The 19,183-nt window shown below is 39.1% G+C and overlaps 1 protein-coding gene across 3 annotated transcripts in view; it reads left to right on the top strand.

Moving 5' to 3' along the window:
* Nucleotides 1-19,183, top strand: part of ppfia3 (PTPRF interacting protein alpha 3) — an 80,648-nt gene that overhangs the window by 2,755 nt on the left and 58,710 nt on the right. For all 3 annotated transcript variants that reach the window (XM_051716866.1, XM_051716867.1, XM_051716868.1), the window contains exon 2: nt 958-2,188. In XM_051716866.1, the coding sequence (XP_051572826.1) occupies nt 1,856-2,188 (333 nt within the window). In that variant the 5' untranslated portion in view covers nt 958-1,855. The remainder of the gene's footprint in view (nt 1-957; nt 2,189-19,183) is intronic.

Below are 19,183 nucleotides of genomic sequence, written 5' to 3'. Positions count from 1 at the left end.
AGTTTTATTTTCTTAATCTATTGTCAGAGCATTGGCAGGGTTCCCATGGTCAAGGAAAACTTGGAAATATGAGTGAATTTTTAAAATTGTGTTCAAGGCCTGTCATGGGAATTGATAAAATCTTAAAAAGTCATGCAAATCTTAAAGAAACTCTAGATTTTTTAGTCATGTTCAGCTGTAAAATATCTCAATAGCTAGAAATTTCTCTTTATTCTATAAAAAGATTTTTATAAATCATTATCCAGTAATCATGAATGACTGGAAAAGTCATGGAAATTCTTTGGGTCAAAAAGTGTGGGAACCCTGCATTGGCTATGATGTACTCAGAGACTTTGAATCCACTACATCTGACATAGTATATACAGTACTGTGCAAAAGTTTTAGGTACTTGTGAAAAAGGTTGCATAGTGAGGATTTCTTCCAAATTAATGCCATAAATAGTTTTCATTTATCAGTTAACGTCATACTAAGTCCTGTAAACATAAAAAAAAAAAAAAAAAAAGCTCTATCAAAATTTTGTGTGACCACCTTTGCCTTTAAAACAGCACCAATTCTCCTAGGTACACCTGGATACAGTTTTTCTTGGTTGTTGGCAGATAGGATGTACCAAGCTTCTTGGAGAATTCGCCACAGTTCTTCTATCTATTTAGGCTGTCTCAATTGCTTCTGTCTCGTCATATAATCCCAGACTGACTCGATGTTCAGTGGGGGGCTTGTGGGGGTCATGCCATCTGTTGCTGTGTTCCCTGTTCTTCTATTCTATTCTATTTGCAAAAGGAATGTTTGGGAGTCTAAAATGTATATTTCCTATTGACACACTATTTTTGTGAAACATCTTATGTGCCTTAGACTTTTGCGCAGTACTGTATATACACAAATATAAATCTTCATTTCTTCATTACTTACCCAGCTTTGACCATTTGTGCTAATATCACTCTCCTTTTCCTCAATCTTCAGCTCTCCTTTACCTGAAGTTCGAACCCAGTGGGTAGAAGACTCTCCTCCATGCCCACCCTTCCTTTTATCCAATCTGGTCCCTGTAACCCAACTGCTTTCCCCTCCTACTTTTATCCCACCTGAGACCACACCCTGCTGCTCCACCCAAATGTACCCAAGCCAAGGATTTTGAACAGCACATACTTAGAGCCAATCAGGAACCTTGAAGCCATTCAGGAAATAGCAACACAACTCATGATCTACCTGAACACTGAGGAAAAATAAGGAAAAAGCTGTGGATAATTAACTTGCAAGGACGAAAACGAGAGAAAATTCTGATAAACTGGCAGTACGTGTCTACCTTTGAAGAAGAGCACAGCAATTAGGATATTTCACCAAGCTGTAGAAGAAAGCAGAAAAGTTTGAATAGAGGTTGAAAAGGCACAGAAAAGTGTACCATTCATGCATGCACACTCACAACACATACACACCAATCACTTAAACTGAATGTGCACCACAAACTGAGTACACACAAAATAAAACAAACCTGCAATACTCGACACAACACTATATAGACAGCAAACTCCCACTGCATGCCACACACATTCCCACATACACATTACAGACTGTTAAGGCACACATTCTTACCACAGACCACACACAATTATCACACACCATAAGACGCTACACAATCCTACACTAAGCAAATGCTCATATAGACACCCGCATATGAACAACAAGCTGCCATACACTCTCAGGCACAAAAACACCACCGGATCCAACGCATAAGCAGTCCCACACTCTGATTCTCACAAATTCCTCTTGTAGGGACCACACGTACACAAAGTCACCCCTTAACCTCCCTCTCGCTATCAGATAACAAACTCTTGCACGTGTTCACACACTCCACGGCATCAAGATGATGTGTGAGGTGATGCCCACCATCTCTGAGGACGGGCGGGGAGGTGGAGGAGGAGGCCCATCCTCTCCTGCTGGAGGAGGTGGGGGTATGGGGGGCGGCGCAGGGGGCATGGGTGGTGGGTATGGGGGCAGGGAGGCCCGTGGTGGAGATGAAGGGGGGAGCACTGGAAATCTGGAGTCTCTGATGGTGAACATGCTGACGGAGAGAGAGCGGCTGCTGGAGAGTCTCAGAGAGACCCAGGAGAGTCTCGGCACAGCACAGCTACGTCTGCGAGAGCTGGGTCATGAGAAGGACTCGCTACAGAGGCAACTCTCCATCGCACTGCCACAGGTACGCATCCGAGCCTTTTTATGTGAGGAAAAGTTATGTGTTAGTTAGTATATTCAGTAGATGTACTAGATTGCAATTGACTGATGTTATATGTTGTGCACCTGCCATTTCATGTCTTATAGGGTCTTCATGTTGGAATAGTTAGGAAAAAAATAGGAAAAAATGTAATTCTGTCATTATGTACTCACCCTCATGTCGTTCCAAACTCGAATGACCATATTTCTTCTGTGGAACACCAAATGAGATGTTTAGCAATATGTCTAAGTGGCTCTCTTCCAGTGTTAATCTCGTCAATGAAATCACTGACGAAAATGTTTGTTGACGAAGGGTTTTTTGATTTCGCCAACAATAAAGGAGATGAGACAAAAAAGGCACATCATGATGATAATTAAACAATTGTATTAAAGCATACTGTTGATGAAAATATGACGAGATAAAAATTATACTGCAAGATATTAGCTGTGCAAGATATAAACCGTAGAAGAAACCTCTTGAGCTGCGTGAGTTGAATTGCTTCAAAACGGTAAATACTTCATTCAAACGCATCCTATTTATACAAAAGTTTTATCACTATATCCACAGCATATATGTAATATAACAACTTACATCTGTACAGTGAAGAAAATGAACAGGTGAACTTGAACTAAATGACACGCTAGTCAGAATATGCATAATTCGCGCTGCGTAACTTGCTTTGTAAAAACGCTGTTTCCTTAAGAAACATGCTACACACAATGTAATATCCTTTCACGAAAAATGTATATGTCTCTAAATCATGAAGAATTCCGAATACAGTAGGCTAACTTCTAAACAGTAGCTAATACTTCAGTTTATTCATTATTATTGGACTGTATGTATATTTATATATTTGATACATGTTTACATTAGAAAATGTTTAGAAAGTTTTTTGCTAAATGTTTGAATATTGATTAAAGAATTACAAACTTTAGATTTACAGTTTGACACTTTGTTGTCCATTTTGCACGTCCTCAACTAAAAGTTATTATTTTCCTTAACTAAAATGATATTAAATTAAGTTATATGTTATTTTTGTCCAAGTAAGACTGACTAAAATGAATGAATATGACATAACGAATTGACTAATTGCATAGGACTTTTTCATCAAAAGATGACTAAAAAAAAACTGTGAAAAAAAATGAACAGTGCTCTCTTCCATACAATGAAAGTGGATGGGGACCATAAAAGTGGTCCTTTCGACTCATGAACTAAGTCTTCTGAAGCCATTGTGTGAGGAACTGAGATTGAAATTTGAGTCACTGATAAAGTCTTACCATGAAAATCTCACTTGACAGCTGTGGACACCTTTCACTTTCATTTGATGGAAAAAGAGCAGCCTGGACATACTATACTTACTACAAATATCTCCTTTCATGTTCTACGGCAAAAAAGAAAGCCATACCAGTTTAGAAAGACATGAGGGTGAGCAAATAATGACTGAATTTTAATTTTTGTACATCATAAAAGCTTTACAGTGGTCAGTTTAGGTTTGTAGTAACATGTTGAAAGAATGTCTTGGATTAAATAGTTTGGTAATTGAGATGAACCAAGACTCTAGAAAGAGCCGTATAAGGTATAAGTGTGTGTCAAAACAACGTGAAGATGTTAGAGAGTAAGAAGACTTTAATATGTTTTTTTTTTTTCTCTCGTTTTGACCTGTTCTGGTCAGATCTAAGCTTGTCTGGTGTTTTATTATGTTTGTCTGAATTGAGCGGCCTTTATTTGTTACTGACCGTCAGGGCTAACATTCAAGCCTGTCTTAATCTTCCAGACTTGTGGGCTGTTCTGGTCCATTTTTCATCAGGTCTTAAACTGTTTTGTCTCATCTGATCTTTGTTTAAGGTAATCTACGTACATGATCTGCTTATCTACAATTCTGTGACCTGTTTTACATAATGGGACGCTTCTTGTGATTGTTGGAACAGTATAATCTTTTAAAAGTTCTGGCTCTTACACTGGTAGATTTGGTCAAATAATCAGTTTGAAACCTGTAATGACATCACAGCAACTTAAGGTGATGTAATGTGCTTGGATGATGCACAAACAGCATGTCAGGCCCTCCAAAATACACTATATTGCCAAAAGTATTCGCTCACCTGCCTTTAGACGCATATGAACTTAAGTGACATCCCATTCTTAATCCATAGGGTTTAATATGACGTCGGCCCACCCTTTGCAGCTATAACAGCTTCAACTCTTCTGGGAAGGCTTTCCACAAGATTTAGGAGTGTGTTTATGGGAATTTTTGACCATTCTTCCAGAAGCGCATTTGTGAGGTCAGACACTGATGTTGGACGAGAAGGCCTGGCTCACAGTCTTCGCTCAAATTCATCCCAAAGGTGCTCTATCGGGTTGAGGTCAGGACTCTGTGCAGGCCAGTCAAGTTCTTCCACACCAAACTCGCTCATCCATGTCTTTATGGACCTTGCTTTGTGCACTGGTGCGCAGTCATGTTGGAACAGGAAGGGGCCATCCCCAAACTGTTCCCACAAAGTTGGGAGCATGGAATTGTCCAAAATCTCTTGGTATGCTGAAGCATTCAGAGTTCCTTTCACTGGAACTAAGGGGCCAAGCCCAGCTCCTGAAAAACAACCCCACACCATAATCCCCCCTCCACTAAACTTCACAGTTGGCACAATGCAGTCAGACAAGTACCGTTCTCCTGGCAACCGCCAAACCCAGACTCGTCCATCAGATTGCCAGATGGAGAAGCGTGATTCGTCACTCCAGAGAACGCGTCTCCACTGCTCTAGAGTCCAGTGGCGGCGTGCTTTACACCACTGCATCCGACGCTTTGCATTGCACTTGGTGATGTATGGCTTGGATGCAGCTGCTCGGCCATGGAAACCCATTCCATGAAGCTCTCAACGCACTGTTCTTGAGCTAATCTGGAGGCCACATGAACTTTGGAGGTCTGTAGCGATTGACTCTGCAGAAAGTTGGCGACCTCTGCGTACTATGCGCCTCAGCATTCGCTGACCCCGCTCTGTCATTTTACGTGGCCTACCACTTCGTGGCTGAGTTGCTGTCATTCCCAATCGCTTCCACTTTGTTATAATACCACTGACAGTTGACTGTGGAATATTTAGTAGCGAGGAAATTTCACGACTGGACTTGTTGCACAGGTGGCATCCTATCACAGTACCACGCTGGAATTCACTGAGCTCCTGAGAGCGGCCCATTCTTTCACAAATGTTTGTAGAAGCAGTCTGCATGCCTAGGTGCTTCATTTTATACACCTGTGGCCATGGAAGTGATTGGAACACCTGAATTCAATTATTTGGATGGGTGAGCGAATACTTTTGGCAATATAGTGTATGTGGGTCATTGCATTTGTGTATGGGAGAGAATTCATTACCAAATTCACAAAATATTATTCACAAATGCAATACCATGATAAGTGTGTTCACCAATTTTATTATGTTTTTACATTTACAAATGTATTGTTGAATCTGCATTTGCAAATCAGCAAATCACCTTGCATTTGTGTGGATGTTTTGAGACTTTTCTGACAGTTTTGATTTACATTTTAAATCCAGTCAATCATCAACGCTTGCGTGCAATTTTTGAGTAGTATTATGTTGAGTCTCTTCTGTGCAAAGTATCTTTATCTTTGAAGGAAAAGGTGTTGTGTCATATTGAAATGTAATAATTACACAGGAACAAAAATAAAAGCAATGCTCATGCAAGGCTGTCTCTAAATTCACTGGACTCATGTTATGGTTGAGCCTCCTCTCTCCTGGGCACAATGAGTAGGATAAATCATAGAGGCCCCAAGTGGATCCCCCTCATCACAGGGCCTGGGGTTTGTTTGTTATGTTATGTGTGTGTACAAATAAAAATGTTGCTCCTACTGCCCCAAACTTAGGATGGGTGACATGGTAGTAACCATTGCAATGGTATGGCGTCTCACGGCTGTAAACAAAAACATGGATGCCAACAGTTTGGTGTTACCTATTTTTAATCAAAGTAATATTATCGACTGGAGAGTATTATAATCCAACAATTATTGGTAAACTGGCTTTAGCAAAGGCGTTATGTTTTGTTCATGCTCATTAAGATACTGCTATTAAACAGCAAACTCTAAAGAACATACTACATGGATTTCATGATAATTAGGTTTTCACAACCTGCAATTTTAGGCAGTAAATTCGGTTGTAAAATGCAGTTTTTACTCTTGTAAATAACTATAGCTACATGTATGTACATGAATCATGTACTTCTGTACTGGTCTATGCCATTTTCTTAGTGTAAGTTATGTGAGTAATTTGTTCACAATGAAAAATCCATTAAGAAAAAGTGTGGAATGTTGGACAAGTGATTGCAGCTCGTCCTATGTAATGGAAGGGACGGGGTTACCTGTCCACGATGCTAGCCTGACAAACTATTGTAATTAATGATGTGACAACTACTGAAACTTCTGTGAAGACAGGACCTTGCAAATGCTTTACCTTCACACCATACTGTGTAAATATGTCAACTGTTTCAGATATAAGTGTTGGACTGAGGTTGGCTAACTTGCTAAATCTAGCAGCGACACATCATATGCTTTTGCAACTGTCTCTTCCTTAAAATGGAAAAAAGTGAATGCTTCCATTTGGTGTTCCAATTGGGACAATACTACCCTTTGAAAATGTATACACTAGATTGTTGATCATAGTGTGTATAGTGTAAGTAGGGTTGCCAACTTTCTACCATTCAAATACGGGACATTCCAGATTTAAATACGGAACATTTTTTTCCAGCAATTGCTTGATTGTATGAGACAATGCAAAACAGTTGAAGAGGTCCACCTAGAGCTTGTTTACATAGGTAAACGATTGAAAAACAGCACGGATGGACACAAAAATGCATTCGGTGTGAACGGCCCACAATACACTTAAAATAAAAACTGCTTTAATACAATGACCAAGAAGAACCAAATTTTGATCAATCTTCACTTTTAATAAACACTACTTTTTGCCAAAAGAAGAAGCTGCAATCAATGAGGAAAGACAATATTCTGTCAAGCGTTTTTTCCTCATAATTAAGCTTAAGCCTTTTCCATTTTTAAAGCTCAACGAACCGGCTCCCCTTTTAAAAATGAGCTTATCAGTTTTGACTAATGTGTAAAAAATAGTATATATCATTAAAGAAAAAAAATATTATTAAAATGTCTTAGTGCTGTTTTAAGTAACCATGCATTATAATGGATTTCTATGGGAGAGAAAACACATGAAAATAAGTGTATTTCTCCTTGGATTACAGTGTCGTTGTTTTGGCAGTTAACATTGGGTTTACACTCCTTTTTTTACAGTTTACGTGCTTGTCTCCTTCTTGAAATGCTCTCTTTCATTCTCTATCTGTTTTTCTCCCATACATCCTATGCTGTAATAGTGTTTATCACAAGGGAAATGTAAGAAAATCACATTAAGCATTTTAAGTACATAAAGTGCTGCTCTCTTCCAGAATGAGCACCGACATATGCAATGAAATGTAATGTAATGTCATGTCATGAATTACTGGTGTTTTTGGAAACACAATGGTAAGAAACAATTTTCATGCACTTGAATGCTATAAGTTTGACAAAATTCTCCTGCTTCTGACAGAAAAAAACGTTGATTGTCATTTATCTTTCCCCCGGCCCCTTCTGTCAAGTGTGTTTGTGTAATGTTGCAACAGCCGATATGTCATACAACTCGCACGAAAAGGTTAGTTACAGTCCCATTTCTCTCGGGTTGTGAAACATTCTCAGCAGTTTGGGCGTCCTGTATGGATTTCATACAGAACGAATTTTTCTACCCTCAAATACGGGACGATTCTGTATTATACGGGACAATTCCGTATTATATGAGATGTTTGGCAACCCTAAGTGTAAGTACACAGTGTATAGTGTGTGTACAGTAATGGGGTAAACACTCAGAAAAAGAGTGACGACTGTATTTACCTGTATAAAACCTGATGTTGTCTTGTCAATGTAGTGTAAAAATAAAGCCAAATGATGGAAATAGAACAATAGACTAAAACAAACTAATATGGTGACAGGTTTCTTATTTTAGAACCAGGTTTCTTGTTATCTTAGAATTTCAACCTTATGTTAGCTTTGTTCTGGCATTTTTATAATATTTGAACAACATAGCGAAGAGGGATTAGGTAGCTAACCTGTTGGATATGTGTATTTAAATAAGTTGTGAAGGCTACGGGTTTTTTGAAGGCTAACTGATTTTTGAGAAAAAAAGGAAAAAGGTCTCCACTCATTCATCCATTCTTTTAGACAAAATCTCACATATGGATGGACTCATTGTTCATTGGTTCTCTACTTAGTTTTATCAGTATTTCATTAGACATAAGACAATCTTTCTATATAATGTGTGTGTGTGTGTATACTGTATATATATATATATATATATATATATATATATATATATATATATATATATATATATATATATATTTGTTTATTTGAATTCAGGCTGTTCATTTGTTAACCTTGAGAATATGAAAAGTCAAGATACATTGCGCAGAAGAGATGCAACATGATACTACTCATAAAGTTGAACGTAACCATACAATTATTGGCTGGATTCAAAACATCTTATCTGATTGGCTTAAGAGGATTAACTCTCCAAAAAATTAATTTGAGAGACACAAAAATCTCAAAACGTCCAAGGTGATTCACAAATATCTAGCGATTTGCAAATGCATATTCAAAACACTTGGGCATTTATGAATTATGTTTTGCATTTGTGAATTGTAGTTTGTGAATATGAATTTGGTTATGCATTTGCAAATTGTATTTTGTGAATGTGAATTAGGTTACGCATTTATAAATCATAATTTGAAACATATTAATTTTTATACTATTCTGTCTGCATATTTGTATGCCAATTAAATATCAATGTCTGTAACACTGGAAACATTTTGGCCACCAACTTTGGGCTTGAAATAACAAGTATTAAAGAGACCCATTTTCTGGGAGAATGACTGGATATTTAAGGGCATTAGCACCAGCTAATAGAGAATCCATTGTGTGAAAGGAGAATCAAGATCACACATATAAACTTAAACACATATAAATAAGTAGACAGTGATTCAGAGGCGTGAAACATTAAACATGTTTCAGTCTGTGAATCCTATCAGCATAGGATGTATGGGAGAAAAACAGATAGATAATGAAAGAGAGCATTTCTTGTAGGAGACAAATGCGCAAACTGTAAAAAAGGAGTTTAAACCCAATATTAAAGCCCTTTGTGTAAGCTGGACCAAAGCAGGAGCTTGAATGAGAGAAAGGTAAAACTTTACAGTAAGGTTCCATTCGTTAGCATTAGTATCATGAACTAACAATAATTACAATATGTTTTTACAGCATTTATTAATCTTTGTTAATGTTAGTGTACAAAAAACAATTGTTAATTGTTAGTTCATGTTAGTTCATAAACTAATGTTGACATATTCAACTTTTCATTTTAAAAAGTTGTTAGTATATGTTGAAATTAACATTTACAAAAGTTAGTAAATGCTGGTTCTCATTGTTAGTTCATGTTAACTAATGTAGTTAACTAATGTTAACAAATGGAACCTTATTGTAAAGTGTTACCAAAAGAAATAAGGCAGGATATTATCACGCATTTGTGTTTGGCATACTTGTGCCAAACATAATTCTAGTCCAATCTCAGCAAGGAACATTTCCAGAATGCCAAAATCCTATAGGCCCACTGAGTAACCATCTGTGTACCACTATACCACTTCTAAGCTTAGCCCCTCCACTCCCCTTTCTCCTCCTCCATTCTTTCTCCTGCATATTTCCCCTATTTTTGGGTGTTGCTAGAAAGAGAGGTAGTTTAGGATATTGGTGGCATAGGACTGTGACCACTTTCAACAAGAGACATGACCCACTAAACACATTCAACATAAAGGCAACATGATTGATTGATAAGATACATTTATAAGGTACATGCAACGTGTCTAGAAATGTGCTGTGCTTGGTAAAGACTGTTTGATTGGTAGAAGGGTTTGCATTGCATAGGGAAATGTCTCCTTTCGTTTATGTCTAAAGAGTCACTGACTAGAGAGGAACCAGGGTTGGATGGGATAGTTCACCCAAAAATTAAAATGTGACTTTCTATCGTGGAACATAATAGGAGATGTTATGCAGAATGTCTGGTCTTAGTCGGGGCACAAGCTGATTAAATGGTTAAGAGCTAATGATTAATTGTTGCAATAATCGTTGAATAGTCGAATAATCTTTCTAATAATCGTTAGATTGTTCGATTATCAAAATAATCGTTAGTTGCAGCCCTAGAGGCCATATGTCATTTTACACAACATGATGCTATCAAGACCTTGCACCCAAGAGTTGCTCATTGAGTGGTCAGAATGTGGACTTTGTCATCTGTTCACACAGAAACAATAAAACAAACAAATGCTCATTCCTTTTCACATTCACACAAACACACACTCTGGAACCAGCATACCATTACAGTTGTGCTGTGTTTATTTGCCTTTGACGTGAGAGTTTGGTGTCATTGAAAGGTTTCTTGTAATTGCAGAAGATTGCCAATGTATAGAATTTAATTCATTCTCTTCCAATTTTCTGCTCTATTATTAGTGGTGCTTGCAAAGCAAAGCTTAGCTTATTATTAAAACGTATTATTCTTCTTATTCCGTACAAAATTTCTGCACCTAACTCCTCCCGCACTGTTTGTAGTAGACCCATGAAATGACCGGCCTATTGACGACACCTGTGCTACGACTTTTCTAAGGGATTGGGGGTACGGTGCACCCCTGTTGGGCAAAAAACGTCCCAACAATTTCCCATAGGCATTCCCATTTTTTTCCCCTACTATGGCAGTCAATGCAAGAAAGTTGTCAAATCATATCTCCCAATCAGAATGACATAGAGACATGGGGGCAGGCTCATTTCAATCAGGCTACCAATCAGTCTTTAAGGATCATCTTGGAAATGGTGTAGCCACGCCCTAGCAACCATTTACGGCACCCTAGAAACCGCTCCCATAGACTTCCATTCAAAATGGCTCAGAAGGATATCTTCAGAACAGAATGTCGTAGACACTTGGGGATTGGCTCTTTTCAGTCAGATTAGTAATCAGCCAATAAGAATCTCTCTGGTCACTGGCTAGCCACACCCTAGCAACAATTTAGAGCACCCTAGCAACCAGCCCTATTGACTTCCATTAAAAATGTCTGAGAGGGATATCTTTGGATCAGAACATACTATAGACATGGCAGTTGGCTTATTTCACGTGGGTGAGCAATCAGTCTTCATGTATCCATTTGAAAAACTACTTAGCCACACCCTAACAACCATTTAGAGCACCCTAGCAACCATCCTGACTGACTTCCATTCAAAATGGCTGAGTGTGATATATTCTGATCAGAATGTCCTAGACACATGTGGGTGCTCTCATTTGATTCGGGCTAGCAAGCCGTGTTCGAACATACCCTGTGTTTGAGGGTAAAATGTACCCCAGGGAGTAAAAAGGGGGGCAAAAAACCGTACCAAAAAGTCCCATAGGGTACTATGGGGAGAGAATTTTGTTCCTACTATGGCAGTCAATGCAAGAAAGTTGCCAGATCATATCTCCCAATCAGAATGACATAGATACATGGGGGCGGGCTCATTTAAATCGGAATACCAATCACTCTTTAAGTATCACCTTGGAAATGGCATAGCAACCTAACAACCATTTATGGGACCCTAGCAACCACCCCCCATTAACTTCCATTCAAAATGTCTCAGAAGGATATCTTCAGAACATAGTGTCGTAAACACTTGGGGATTGGCTCTTATGAGTCAGGTTAGTAAGCAGCCAATAAGAATCTCTCTGTTCACTGGCTAGCCACGCCCTGGCAACCATTTAGAGCACCCTAGCAACCAACACTATTGCTTTCACTTAGAGTGTGATATCTTCGGATCAGAATGTCCTAGAGACATGACAGTTGGCTTGTTTTAATTGGGTGAGGAATCAGTCATGGGAACTACTTAGCCACGCCCTAGCAACCATTTAGAGCACCCTAGCAACCAAACACCATTGACTTTCATTCAAAATCACTAAGATGGGTATCTCAGGATCAGAATGCCGTAGAGACTTCCGGGTTGACTTATTTCACTCAGGATAGCAAGGAGCCATGTTAAGTATCACCTTGGTAACTGCCTATCAACCACATGGGCTTACCCTAGCAACCAAGTAACAAAACACATATCTCTGCACCAGAACATCGTAGACACTTCTGGGATGACTTATTTCACTCAGTAGAGCAAGGAGCCTCATTAAGTATCACTCTGGTAACTGCCTAGCAACCACATGGGCTTACCCTAGCAACCAAGTAACAAATCACATATCTCTGAACCAGAAAATCATAGAGACTTCCGGGTTGACTAGCAACACATAGCGAAGTGCTAAAACATGCTAAAAACATGCTAGCGTTATGCTAACACATGCTAGCAACGCCTAGCAAAGTGCTAAAACATGCTAAAAACGTGCTAGCGTCATGCTAACACATGCTAGCAACGCCTAGCGAAGTGTTAAAACATGCTAAAAACGTGCTAGCGTCATGCAAACACATGCTAGCAAAGCCTTGCGAAGTGCTAAAACATGCTAAAAACTTGCTAGCGACATGCTAACACATGCTAGCAACGCCTAGCGAAGTGTTAAAACATGCTAAAAACGTGCTAGCATCATGCTAACACGTGCTAGCAACGCCTAGCGAAGTGTTAAAACATGCGAAAAACGTGCTAGCATCGTGCTAACACATGCTTGCAATGCCTAGTGAAGTGCTAAAACATGCTATGGCAGTCAATGCAAGAAAGTTGTCAGATCATATCTCCCAATCAGAATGTTGTAGAGACATGGGGGCGGGTTCATTTCACTCGGGCTTCCAATCAATCTTTAGGTATCATCTTGGAAATGGTGTAGTCACTCCCTAGCAACCATTTATGGCACCCTAACAACCACCCACATAGACTTCCATTCAAAATAGCTCAGAAGGATATCTTCAGAACAGAATGTCGTAGACACTTGGGGATTGGCTCTTTTGAGTCAGGTTAGTAAGCAGCCAATAAGAATCACTCTGATCACTGGCTAGCCATGCCCTAGCAACCATTTAGAACACCCTAGCAACCACCCCCCATTAACTTCCATTCAAAATGTCTCAGAAGGATATCTTCAGAACAGAATGTCATAGAAACTTGGGGATTGGCTCTTTTGAGTCAGGTTAGTAAGCAGCCAATAAGAACTACTCTGTTCACTGGCTAGCCATGCCCTGGCAACCATTTAGAGCACCCTAGCAACCAAATCTATTGCTTTCAATTAGAGTGTGGTATCTTCGGATCAGAATGTCCTAGAGACATGAGAGTTGGCTTGTTTTAATTGGGTGAGCAAGCAGTCTTCAAGTATCAACATGGTAACTACTTAGCCACGCCCTAGCAACCATTTAGAGCACCCTAGCAACCAAACACCATTGACTTCCATTCAAAATCACTAATATGGGTTTCTCAGGATCAGAATGTCATAGAGACTTCCGTGTTGACTTATTTCACTCAGGATAGCAAGTAGCCTCATTAAGTATCAACCTGTAACTGCCTAGCAACCAGATGGGGTTACCCTAGCAACCAAGTAACAAATCATATATCTCTGCACCAGAACATCGTAGAGATTTCCGGGTTGACTTATTTCACTCAGGAAGGCAAGTAGCCATGTTAAGTATAACCTTAGTAACTGCCTAGCAACTAGATGGGGTTACCCTAGCAACCAAGTAACAAATCACATATCTCTGCACCAGAACATTGTAGAGACTTACTGTTTGGCTTGTTTGACTCAGTCTAGCAAGAAGCAATTTGAGTATCACCCTGGTAACTGCCTAACAACCAGATGAAACACCCTAGCAACCATATAACAACACCAATATCTCTGCACCAGAACATCCTACTGTCATAGGGGTTGCCTCTTTCAACATGGGGCAGTTGGAGGTACATTGTGGTGAGAAATTTTGCCACAGCAAGCACCACTCACATTTTCTTCAGGAAATGTACCTATCTAGTTATCATTATGGTTTCATTACTGTGGGGTTCAGTTGTTGTGAGGTTGATGCTCAATGGAATGGTTGTGAATCTTTATCATCTGACCAGTATCTGTCCTCAACATCATAGCTAGTTTAAACTGTTTTTTATGTAGTGGTTTCTATGTCTTTGTGTGTGTGTGTGTGTGTGTGTGTGTGAGCAAGTTGAATACATGTGATAGCTTATAGTATTCTTATGAGCAGTTGTTTTGATGACATTTGTTTTACTGTTTTGACTATGTTGTATATTTGTTTGATAGTGTTAAGTGTGTGGATGTGAGTTAGTGTTAATGTGACAGAGTTGAGTGTGTTCATGAGTGATATGATCAAGTGGTTGTGTTGAGGATGTTTGTTTTACTGTTTTGACTTTGCTATATGTTTGTGTTAGTGTTGAGTGTGTGGGTGTGTAATAGTGTTTGTGTGGAGGTGTTAAGTGTTTAGATGTGAAAGTTTTTGTGTGATGGTGTGTGAATGTGTGATGTTGTTAAGTGTGTGGATGTGTGATAACGTTTTTGTGATGTGTTGAGTGTCTGGATGTGTGGTAGTGTTTGTTTGATGATGTTTGATGGTGTTGTGTGTGTATGTACACTGTCTGGCCAAAAAATATATTTAGTTGGACCGCCTTTAGCTTTGATTACAGCACGCATTCGTTGTGACATTGTTTCGACAACCTTATGCAATGTCACAACATTTATTTCTGTCCAGAGTTGCATTCATTTTTGGCCGATATCTTGTACTGATGATGGGAAATTCAAACAACTCTGTAAAGTCTTCTCCAGCACATTCCAAAGACTTTCTATGGGGTTAACGTCAGGACTCTGTGGTGGCCGATTCATGTGTGAAAATGATTCCTCATGCTCCCTGAACCACTCTTACACAATTTGAGCCCAATGAATCTTGGCATTGTCATCCTGGAATATGCCTGTGCCATCAGGGAAGAAAAAATCCATTGATGGGATAACCTGGTCATTCAGTACATTCAGGTAGTCAGCTGACTTAATTTTATTGCCGCTTAACGTTGCTGAGCCTAGACCCGACCAATTGAAGCAACCCCAGATCATATTACTGCATCCAGAGGCTTGTACAATGGGCACTATGCATTATGGGTGCATTGTTTCATGCGCTTCCCTTCTTACCCTGACGTGCCCATCGCTTTGGGATAGGGTAAATCTGGACTCATCAGACCACATGATCTTTTTTCATTGCTCCACAGTCCAATCTTTATGCTCCCTAGCAAATTTAAGTAAAGTTTTCCGATTAGCCTCATGAACAAGTGGCTTTCTTGTGGCCACACAGCTGTTTAGTCCCAATCCTGTAAGTTCTCGTCGCATTGTGCGTGTGGAAATGCTCTTACTTTCACTATTAAACATAGCCATGAGTTCTACTGTCGATGTGACTTCACCAAGCGATTGATCATTCAAGATTTTTTTTAGACCACATTTCTTCCGCGGAACTGATGGTTCACCACTATCCTTCAAGGTTTTAATAATGCGTTGGACAGTTTTTAACCCAATTCCTGTGATTTCAGCAATCTCCTTAGTTGTTTTCTTTGCTTGATGCAGGTCAATAATTTGCCCCTTCTGAAACACAGTAACATCTTCTCCATGACCACGGGATACGTCTTCCGACATAGTTGTTGAAGAAATGAGAAGCTACACACTGCATCAGTTAGGGTTACAATAATTTTTTCCAACTGAAACATATTAATCACTGCAATAAGGATCCAGTCATAGGCTCTTAAGTATCTGCTTATTTAAATCCAAACGGTGACTTTTTGGCAGTGTATGATAGTGTTTATGTGATGGTGTCTGGATATGTAAGGGTGTTGTGTGTGTGATATGTGATAGTGTTTGTGTAACGGCATTGAGTGTGTGGATGTGTGATATTGTTTGTGTGATGGTGTGTGGGTGTGTGATGGTGTTGAGTGTGTGGATATGTGGAAGTGTTTGTGTAATGAAATTAAGTGTGTGGATGTGTGGTAGTGGTTGTTTAGTGTGTGGATGTGTGAAAGTGTTTGTGTAATAGTATTAAGTTTGTGGATGTGTGATAGTGTTTGTGTGATGTGTTGAGTGTGTGAATGTGTGAAAATGTTTGTGTAATGGTATAAAGTGTGTGGATGTATGATAGTATTTGTGTTATGTGTTGAGTGTGTTGATGTGTTAAAGTGGCTGTTGATGGATTTGAGTTTATGGATATGTTATAGTGTTTGTGAGATGGTGTTGAGTTTGTGGATGTGTTATAGTGTTTGTGTGGTGTGCTAAGTGTGTGGATATGTGATAGTGTTTGTGTGATGTGTTGAGTGTGTGGATGTGTTATAGTGTTTGTGTGGTGTGTTAAGTGTGTGGATGTGTGATAGTGTTTGTGCAGTGGTGTGTAATGGTGTTGGAGTGTGTGGATATGTGATTGTGTTTGTGTGATAATGTTGAGTGTTTGAATATGTGATAGTGTTTGTGCAATGGTGTGTAGATCTATGATGGTGTTGGGTGTGTGATGGGGTTGAGTGTGTCGATGTGTGATGGTGTTGAGTGTATGAATTTATGATAGTGTTGAGTATTTGGATGTGTGATGGTGTTGAATGTGTGAATGTGTGATAATGTTTGTGTGCTGATGTTTAGTCTGTGAATGAGTGATAGTGTTGAGTGTGTGGATGTGTGATAGTGTTTTTCTGATGGTGTTGAGTGCCTTGATGGATGATAGTGTTTTACGTGATGGTTTGTGATTGTGTGATGAGTCAGTGTTTGGAAGTGTGATAGTGTTCAGTGAGTGGATGTGTGATGATTTTTGTGTGATGTTGTATGGATGCGTGATGGTGTTGAGTGTCTGGATGTCTCATGGTGTTTAGTGTCTGAATGTGTGATAGAGTTTCTGTGATGGTGTGTAGCTTGTGAATGAGTGATAGTGTGTGGATATATGATAGTGTTTGTGTTATGGTTTTAAGTGTGTGAATGTGTGAAGGTGTGTAGTGTGGTAATGAGTGATAGTGTTGAGTGTGTGGATGTGTGATAGTGTTTGTGTGGTGGTGTTGAGTGCCTGGATGTATGATAGTGTTAGTGCAATGGTTTGTGGATGTCTGATGGTGTTGTGTCAGTGTGTGGATGTGTAATTGTGTTGAGTCTGTGAATGTGTGATGGTGTGGATGTGTGATAGTGTTTGTGTGAGGTAGTGCTGCACAATTAATCAAAATAAAACCTTGATATGGCTGTGGAATAGCGACATGGCTTTGTCAAGTCAAGTCATTTTTATTTATATAGCGCTTTTCACAACACACATCATTTCAAAGCAGCTTTACAGAAAATCATGCATTAACAAAAAATATAACTGTAATATCTATAAAGTCTTAGAGAGATCATTGTATAGTTTGATTAATTATGACTGTAAATTGTGTATAAAAATGTAATAATTAAATAATAATTGCATTTAGAACCCCTGTGAGCAAGCTGAAGGCGACTGTGGCAAGGAACACAAAACTCCATAAGATGTTGGTTAATGGAGAAGAATAACCTTGGGAGAAACCAGGCTCACTGTGGAGGCCAGTTCCCCTCTGGCTAACCAGCATGAATATAATGCCAGTATAAGTTATTTATGTGCAGGTCATGGTTTAAGGTTAGTAAATTAAATAAGTGTTAAGGTCCAGTGTTTAAAAAAAAAATTTTTTTTATGAACTGTAAGATTAATAACTAATGTCTTTGAAGTCCATCCTGGATTAACTGCAGAAGTTCACATAGATGTATTGTCCTTTGTTAGTTGGCTGATGAAGGCTTTTGTTGGCAATTATATGATAGTCTGTGTATTCCATTTCAAGAGTGTAGTCCATCAATAGACAAAGGTGATGCAGGCAGAGATCAATGTGGTGCATCGCAGTTAACCAGCAGGTCATTTCGGTGAGGTTCAGTGGGGTCCATCCTAAATCCAAGGTTCTGGCAGTGGCATATGAAGTATCCCATGTCTTACAGTTGGAGTTGGCATCAGTTCATCTGCTTAAATTCATCATTAAAGACTGAAGTGATGTCTGTCTAGCACCGGCTGCATTTAGTCATCATTAAGAGACACATAGCAGTGGAGTCCGACACCAAGCAGGAACGGAGCTGGATCTGGCCGGCTCTAGTAACAAATAGAATAATATTAGCGTAGATGTCATTCAGTTTTATACAGAGTTATAGATCATGATAGATGTTTCTGGTTCCGGCAGACCTAACTAATGCAGCCTAATTATGAGTTGATGAATAAATTAGGTGTATGCCTGGCTAAATAGATGGGTCTTTAGTCTAGACTTAAACTGAGTGTGTCTGCGTCCCGAACAGTGTTAGGGAGACAATTCCATAGTTTAGGTGCCAAATAGGAAAAGGATCTTGATATTCTAGGTACTATTAACAAGCCAGAATTTTGTGATCGTAATGAACATGATTGAGTATAGCATGTCAGAAGGTCATTTAAGTACTGTGGAGCTAGACCATTCAAAGCTTTGTATTTAGTTAATGGAATTTTTTAATTAATACGAAATTGAACTGGTAGCCAATGTAACGATGATAAAATGGGGCTAATATGATCATATTTCTTGGTTCTAGTCAGCACTCTGGCAGCTGCATTTTGAACCAACTGAAGTTTATTTATTGAACTTGCTGGACATCCTCCCAGTAATGCAGTACAATAATCTAGTCTTGAGGTCATGAATGCATGAATTAGTTTTTTGGCAACAGAGAGCATATGTCAGAACTTAGCAATATTTCTGAGGTGGAAGAATGCTGTTCTACAAACACTGGAAATTTGATTTTCAAAGGACAGATTGGTATCAGATATAACACCCAAGTTCTTCGCTATAGAAGTCGACGTAACAGTACATCCTTCAAGAGTCAAATGATATCTTAGCGGCTTATTTTTAGAGGTTTTTGGTCCAATAATTAATGCCTCTGTTTTGTCATA

This window comes from Myxocyprinus asiaticus, chromosome 14, assembly GCF_019703515.2.
Source record: "Myxocyprinus asiaticus isolate MX2 ecotype Aquarium Trade chromosome 14, UBuf_Myxa_2, whole genome shotgun sequence".
In the NCBI taxonomy this organism is placed as follows: Eukaryota; Metazoa; Chordata; class Actinopteri; order Cypriniformes; family Catostomidae; genus Myxocyprinus; species Myxocyprinus asiaticus.
This window is presented reverse-complemented; position numbering and strand designations above follow the sequence as displayed.